The 8,152-nt window shown below is 33.6% G+C and overlaps 1 protein-coding gene across 3 annotated transcripts; it reads left to right on the top strand.

Annotated features, from left to right (window-relative positions):
- The first annotated feature begins 2,396 nt into the window (after nucleotides 1–2,396).
- On the top strand, nucleotides 2,397–8,152 carry LOC106075173 (TM2 domain-containing protein 3-like). 3 transcript variants are annotated; one of them, XM_013236107.2, is made up of 6 exons: nucleotides 2,397–2,553; nucleotides 4,423–4,557; nucleotides 4,687–4,946; nucleotides 5,412–5,586; nucleotides 5,916–5,991; nucleotides 6,202–8,152. In XM_013236107.2, the coding sequence occupies exons 2-6, from the start codon at nucleotides 4,443–4,445 to the stop codon at nucleotides 6,365–6,367; spliced, it is 792 nt and encodes a 263-aa protein (XP_013091561.2). In that variant the 5' UTR covers nucleotides 2,397–2,553; nucleotides 4,423–4,442; the 3' UTR covers nucleotides 6,368–8,152. The 3 variants fall into 3 exon arrangements, with proteins under 3 accessions (XP_013091561.2, XP_013091584.2, XP_013091570.2); XM_013236130.2 differs by having other exon boundaries at nucleotides 5,920–5,991; nucleotides 6,202–6,377; XM_013236116.2 differs by having other exon boundaries at nucleotides 2,404–2,464.

Genomic DNA, 8,152 nt, shown 5'->3' with positions numbered 1-8,152 from the left:
GTTTTCTTTGGTTCTCCAGTGTGTATTCCGTGGCCTAGAATTGAACAAGTTGCAATGCTATAAAACGTTAGGCAGTGACTAATAAATTACAATGAGTAACCCTAATCAAAAGGGTTAAAGAAAAATACAAGATTTATTGGCTATCACGTTGCCACTAGATCTCTTAAAACTTAAAATAAAAATGTTATAGATTTAAAAAAAAATATATGGTAAAAAGTAATTTGTATAAGTTCTTACAATACATTAAGATCAATGTTACACGTGGGCTTAACAGTGACTGATTTTTCGATTTTATTTTGTTTGTTTTAGGAGAGATTTTAAGGGGGGTTTTGAGTTTAAAACCCCTATCAGGGGGTTTGCAGCTAAATCCACCTCTTCAATATAAAAAAAAAGCAAATTACACACTCAAAATTCTATGAGCGTAGCCAAAGGACGTTTTGAGTTTAAATTCCCTCCAGCCTTTGTCCGCAGACCATGAAATTATGATGGCCAGATTCTCTGCCACTTTTGGTTTAGCAGGAATCGTCTTTAAGTGGCTTGGATCCTACCTGACTGAACACACCCAAAGTGTCGTTGTTAACGGGACAGAATCAACAAGATTACTCTTGAAGTACGGAGTACCCCAAGAATCAGTTCTAGGCCCAGTACTGTTCACTATGTATACATATTCACTCAGCTGTGTCATACGGCCAACCGGCATCTTGTACCATTTCTTTGCTGATGACTCAGTTATACTATTCCTCAGTACCCTCAGAGGTCTCGCATCTGTTAGAGAAAATCAGTGGTATGCTAGCGTTGCAAGGGTGTACGATTGGATGGTTGAGAATTAACTCAAGATGAACGAAGACAAGACAGAAATAATTAAGATTGGCGCTCGGAACAACGTCTCAAAAGTCGAGAAAACAGATTCTCTTTTTATCACGAACTGACAGGTTCCTTATGTCCATGTAGTGCGGAATCTTGGAGTTTTCTGCGACTCAACACTATCTTTCGACCAACACATAAGTCAGCTCTGCAAGGGTCTTTATCTGCAGCTACGCAGATTAGGCCAGATCCGACCATAATTAACAACGGAGTCAACAAAAACGCTAGCCGTGGCATTCATACTCTCCCGCCTTGACTACTGCAACGCCGTGCTAGCAGAAATACCCGATGACAAAATAGCCAAGCTGCAGCGTATTCAGAACAACGCCGCATGAATAGACTAAGTGCATGACGCGTAGGACGTAATCATCTTTTTTTGAAGTAACGTCTGTATTATATAAGATAAGATAGAAAAAACAAGACGAGATTCTGCTACTACGCTCTTGCGTACGCTCCATTGACTTCCAGGGAAAGCGAGAATCGATTACAAGGTCGCCACACTTTGTCACCAGTGTAATATATAACAATGAGATGCCCGGCTTTGTACTTAAGCGAACTGATTACTCCATATGTCCCCCAGAGAGCCCTGCGCTCAATGGACTCAACGCTCTTAGTAGTGCCACGTTTCTTCCTCAAAAGCTACAGTCTGCGAGCTTTTTCGGTGCACGGACCAAAAGTTTGGAACTCACTCCCCATTGATCTCAGACAGACAATATATATGCTACACCACTTTTAAGAATAACATAAAGACTTATTTGTTTAAAACTTTTTTTTAGATTAGTTTGTCATTATAACTGTCGTGTTTGTGTTTGTAATGTTATTTCAGCGCCTTGAGCCTACATTTTGTTTGTTAACAGCGCTTTATAAATACATTATTATGATTAAATTATTATTTATAATAAATAAAAAGTCATAATCAAAATTCCTTAGATACTACTACCACTACTAATCTTTATTATCCGTGAGGAAATTTGTTTTACAATTGTGCATTACAAAAAATAATACATAACAAGAGCAAACATTTGTACGATAGCACATAAGATATAGATCTACGTTCAGACCTCAATTTCTCTTTAACATTACTTACAATAGTAAGTTACATATTGTTCAACTATTTCATTACCAAAGGAGGAAACGAGCATATATCTATTTGTTATTATGGTCGGTGTCTTATTATAATTATACTTATAGCTTCTTTGTTCTGGTAAAATGTATAAAAAGATATCGCTCATCGCTGAAAACTTTTAAAAATAAAAATTTTAAAAGTTGCTTTAATATTATTTTCACGTTATTAGATTTATTTTCCTTTTTTAGATCTGTATAGTTTTTTTTTCTTATTAGTAGGCCTAGATCTAGATAATAACTTTCTAGTGTTCAATAATAAATGAGCTAAAAAGCAAACGGCTTGTTTAATGTTTGTAAATTAACTTATAGGACGGATCATGGGTCTGTTGTTTTTTTTTTTAATAAGGAACGTATGTTAATTATTTTTAGAAGTTGGCAACTAAACTGGAGTTACTGTTCCTGTTCTTATCTTGCAATGGTTTCACTACACTACAGTAAACAATAATACTGGACTCTACTAGATCTAGACATCTAGGTCTATAGTTAATCATTAGAATCTGTCTTGAATCTAGATATCTAGTATTATACTACAGATTCTAGATCTAGTATTGTATACTTATGATGGTAATCTAGATTTGTAGACTAAAGCTAGAAATCGTACAAGTCTACAACTTGTAACTTGTACAAGTAACAACTTACAACTAGTTACTACTACTAGATCTAACTAAACAAGTGCCACAAGAGTCAAGTCAAGTGCTCTTAGCTAGTAGTAGTGTAGTAATTGAGTCCTAGTCCTTCTCAATCTCACTTCCCACTAATCTCAGCCTTCCTTCTGGCAGTTCTGGCCTAAAAGCTAATGTCCAGGACCAGTGATAGTCACATAGTTTAGCAATTATTTGAGTTATACAAAAACAAAATTGAATAAAATACTCAGAAAGGCACATTCCTCGTTCCACCACATGCTAGGACAATCTTATCTTATATAAATTATTATATTATAATACAGACGTTACTTCAAAAAAGAAAATGATTTACAAATTTGTAAATACTCTTCTTCCCTAGCGCTATAAAGTTAAAAGTATTTTATAATAAAGTTATAAAGTATATTAGAGCATGGAATGGGTTGCCTGAGCTAGCCAGAAAAACCAGTGACTTGGGCAGACTTGGCATAATTTAGGTCATTGGTTAATATGCATGACTAAATGCATAATGCGTATGGCGTAATCATCTTCTTTTTTGAAGTAACATTTAATTTTTAATAATGTCTGCATCATTTAAGATAAGTGGTCTCAGGTATGGTCCTGGCATGCCAATGCAAAACTGTGGACAAGTTGCTAAAGTGGATCTAGTCTTTGACTTGTAGTAAGGTTAATATTGTCCTTATTTCACATGTAGTTTATCCCTGATAAACTGATGGTTGTTATTCCAAGAAGTAGTAATGGATATAATCACTCCACTACCTAATGAATGCTACCAATGGCATGTGTCCCAGATAGGCACTGACAGCCAGTCTAACTTCTGGCCTTCACATGTGGCTCAGATATTGGTTCCAGTGGAACTGTTAACACTAACAGGAGAAGCTGCAAAGGCATGTAACTGGTGCTTAAATCAGTAAGTTTCACACAAGAGGGGCCCATTAGCCTTGGCTGGCTACCCACCTAGAAGATGGAAAACTCTAAATTCAAACCTCTGCTGCCTTAGAGCTATATCCAAACATGGAAGTGACTCTGGGAGTCAACCCTGAAAAAAAAAAAGAGCCAGCTTCCTTTAGGCAACTTGTATCTGCACTTACCAGCTGTATGTAGAAGTGGGAACTGCTTTCTGGGTGACAATGTTCTGACCATAGCTAATGCCCAGGTATTCATCCTCATTTCTATAAATGAGGGAGGCCATATAATTATCCCTCTCCTATACCAGCTGTCGCACTTTATAAACTTTCTCTATATGTTCTTGTTGACCTTTACAACTATCACGCCAATAGTTATATGTCATGCCAATGTCAAAATACTTATAAAAGTAATCTTATCTTTGACCCTATGCATTATTTGTTTTAGGTTCCATGCTTTAAAAAAATGTTTAAACCTTAGGCTTTTTATATTGAATTTGGAAATTCCAAAATAATTATAAATATTCTTCCATTTATGACAAAAAATAGTTATCCATATGCCTGAGGTTCATTTAAAAAAAAAAAAAACTCTTTATAAGTCTTCTGTAATGCAATGGACCTCATTCACCAACCGTAAACAAACAACATTTAGCCACGTGGTGCTCTACCTCTTCTATATAATTTACGATCTCATGTTTAATTCATGATGGTTGTCACGTGACAGTTTTTTTCATTGTTTATCAATATGATCACGTGACTAAATGTTGTTTGTTTACGATTGCTGAATGAGGTCCATTATGCTTATTTTTCTCCCTTGACCAAATGCACAAATTCTATAAAAATATTTTATGATCATTTTCAAGCTTAGATTACATTTTATATTTCAGATTTGATAGAATGACTTAAAATGATCATAAAACTTACAAGGAAATGTCACCAATACCTTACATTTTCACTTAAAGATGTTATATTATTGTTGAGTTTGATGTTTATTGTAGCATCTGCCTCTGATCAAGATCATGGTAAGGGTTTTTATACTCAATAAAAGCTTCAATAACAATGTCAATTATATATTTGTTTCATGTACTTTTATTATTTCAAATCATTTTCTCAGGTTCTAGTACTAGTGATGATTTTAATAACATATCTAGTTTCAGATGCTATTAGTACTCAAGACTTGTCATCAATTTCATACCAGATGTCAACAGTAACTATCTCAAACAATAAAACTGATGATTCAACTAGTCAATTAGCTCCTAACTGTACTATAAATGTGGAAGAAATCTGCCCAGACGGTGTCTCTTGCCATCTATTAGGGGGAGAGTGTATAGACTGTGATTTTAATTTGTCTTGTGCATATGGTACAAATCAGACCACAAAGTGCAGACCAAAGCCTAATGTGAATTGTTCAGTAAGTTTTTTTTTTTTTACTATATTGAATAAGATATAATAACTTAGTCATCAACTAACATTTGGTTCTTAACCATTTTGTAAGACTAAATGTGCATGACATGGCCTAAATAGTGCTGATGTGCCATATAACCATAAATGTAAACTGAATTATTTTCTTTTGTACTTTTCAACATTTTCTATTCTGAACCCATTTTATAATATAAAATTGGTCCATATTTTCACTAGATGAAACAAAAACTATGTAGAGCCCCAGGGACATTTAAAAACTTTAATAGTGTCATTACCTGTAAACTACTTGTTCTTAATGACAGATTTTGCCAGGCACGACATAGCCTAAAATTGTGCCGATGTGCCCAAAACCAAACCAAACAGGATTTTTGTCAGTTGTAGTAATTTGTAAGTCTTATCAAATATTTTAAAATTGTAATTCAAAATTGGTCTGCATCTATTTTTTTTTTTTAAGGGTGAGCAGGTGTTTGAAAAAATCTATGAATGCCGCTATTGTTATCAGTTATCTCCTCAAAAGACGTGGTGCAATAGATCTACAGAATGTGCTCTGAACAAACCTCGTAATTACTATCCTGCCAGACCATTTTATACTAGCACATGCTGGGCAAAGCATGATAACTTGTGCATGGGTAAGTCTGTCATATCACTTGTGCATTAAAGAGTTTAGAGTTGTTTTTCACCATAAAGCTAAAAGTAGCAAATTTAGCATTTGGAAATAAAACACAATTTTTTATATTAAATTATCCAGTGCTCATTAGCTTATTTTTTATTAATTATAAAATTTGAACAAACGAAATTCACATTTATTGTATCTTTTTTGTTTAAAAAATCTTTGTTTTTTTTTTTTAATTTTTAACTAAAATGGTGGGTAGTTAAGGTTTTTAGGTCATAACAATAAAATATAGCCATTATAAGTATTAACCATATTTGGTTGGTATAAAATTTTTTTTTTCAAAAGGCAGAAGATGCTTCTATAAACAAATACCATGCAATTGGTCTCAGGGATATAAATGGTCAACTGCCTTACTCCTTAGGTAATAACAAATTGTTTCCTTTTGTTTTATTTTTTTAATTTTTTTTTTAGTCTTAAAGATTTGTATACATTTTAATATCAATTTTTGCAACATTAGTTCAATAAAACAAATTACCTTGAAGAGTCATATTTTTACTTTATTATATATATGTGCAACAGTCTTAAACATTTCAACAGTATTTTACTACAGATGACTTTGTTTTTATTTCAGCATTTTTCTTGGAGGTTTTGGAGTAGATCGTTTTTACCTAGGCCTTTGGAGAGAAGGAATAGGCAAACTGTTAAGTTTTGGAGGTCTAGGCGTGTGGACATTAGTTGATGTTATTCTTATTGCTGTTGGATATGTGGGACCATGGGATGGATCACTTTATATTTAATTTATTATTAATTTGTTATGTCCTACATAAATGTTGCAGAATGTTCACAAATTTATTAAATGTTCCCCTTTACCTCTTTATAAATAGTTTTTGAATATAATGTTATCAATGACCTTCCTGTTACCTGTTACAGTGTAAATCCCTAGCAATGATTTTCAATCACTCTTAATACTACAGAACCTGCAAGCAAAACAACTATTTTTCACTTATTTTTGTAGTCGTCCAAGCAGGTATTTAAGATACTAGTATGAAGTTTTCTCAGTACATTATGCCTGTTTGAGCTAAATACTAACTTGACTATTCTGTTCTGAACTTCCTAGTTGTTGGCCTTTCAACATTGAATCAATAACCTGAGATAACAATAATTAACTACTAAAGACTATCTTTATTAATCAGTCATCTTTTTGAATCATTCATAAATATGTTATCTTGGTTTTATAAATCATATCAGATATCTTTTTGTTCTCTTAAAATGCTGGAGGTTCTGCTAATGAATGTTAAAGCTTAATGTTTTAGACCTATCTGGTTTTGCTGCATGGTCTTGCAGTATGCGCGCTGGACTGCTGTTCAGTCGTCTTGCTGGTCCAGGGATTCATACCCTACCTGCTGCCTTTCTCTGTCGTCCTGCATGAGGTTTGGACTAGGAAAAAGATTATCTTCAACTCTGAAGGAATATCTGAAACATGTAAAATATTTTACAAAACACTTTTTAAAAACCGAATCCTTTTATAATATTTAGAATTTTTTTTTACTCAATGAAAATATCTTTTAAAATGTTAGATTTTAGATTGCAAAAATAAAAGCTATGGTAAACAAATATTCTCTTTCCTCAAAACTGAAACATTGAAAACAAATGTGAAAAATGAAATTTAAGTGGCTAAAGTTGGTATAAAAAAAAAACTTTTAGAAATCAGTTTGCTTGTTTGCCTGTTTTGGATATTCCTTCAGAATTGAAGAGTGTTACATCTTGGTCCAAACATCCCGCAGTATAGCAGGGGATGGAGGCTGGCAGAGTTCAAAACAACAGATAAGTCCAGATTGCATACCACATGACTAGGCAACCAGCCCTATCAGAGTGTTGCCTTGTTGCTTCCATTGAAAGACTCATTTCGTAGAGCATTATTTTTTAAGCTTAAAAAATCCTATTCTTGGGAAACATTTTTAAGATCCCTAATGGAAATTTCTTGTGATTACAAGGACTCTCTTTTTCAATTAAAAACATTTCACAAAATGGAACAGTCACAACATACATTGCAGGTAAAAGGGGTGACTGCCTTGGCTTTAGAGTAGTCAGTCTTTTTTGTATAATTTTTCAAAGCTTGCCTTGTCATTACTTCGCTGCACATAGTCTAGGGCTTCACATTCACAAGAATCAACATTTATGTCCACTACTTGTACATCCTTTTTCATTAGATCCACATGATGAAAGTGGAGGTGACATGTTCTTCTTGTTCATAGAGGATGACTTCAAAGATTTGTTTGTCCAACTTCTGGTGGACAAGGCAAAGCAGATTTTCAGACCTTAATTATTAGACTATTAACCATATGGTTGCAACAATAAAAGAGAAGAATGAAAAATGAACTTGACATAATAAGATTTTGATCGCACCGTCTTATATTTCAATTTTGACTGGGACACAATTTGTTGGCCTTTATATTGATGTTCTACTGGTAGTCAACCATGAATTATTATTAACATGTCCAGACTGGTATAACAATGAGTCATTTTTTTACTTGTAATTCATTCTCATTAAAATGGAAATACATTTTGTGTTCTCAACCCAT

This window comes from Biomphalaria glabrata, chromosome 1 (genome assembly GCF_947242115.1).
Source record: "Biomphalaria glabrata chromosome 1, xgBioGlab47.1, whole genome shotgun sequence".
NCBI classification, from domain to species: Eukaryota; Metazoa; Mollusca; class Gastropoda; family Planorbidae; genus Biomphalaria; species Biomphalaria glabrata.
The sequence above is the reverse complement of the archived record's forward strand: the minus strand, read 5'-3'. Positions and strand labels throughout refer to the sequence as shown.

Coding starts and splice junctions, on each gene's coding strand:
- LOC106075173 (XM_013236107.2), top strand. CDS start 4,443: ATGATCATAAAACTTACAAGGAAATGTCACCAATACCTTACATTTTCA. Junction 4,558..4,686: donor TGCCTCTGATCAAGATCATG/GTAAGGGTTTTT, acceptor TAACATATCTAG/TTTCAGATGCTATTAGTACT. Junction 5,992..6,201: donor TCAACTGCCTTACTCCTTAG/GTAATAACAAAT, acceptor TTTTTATTTCAG/CATTTTTCTTGGAGGTTTTG.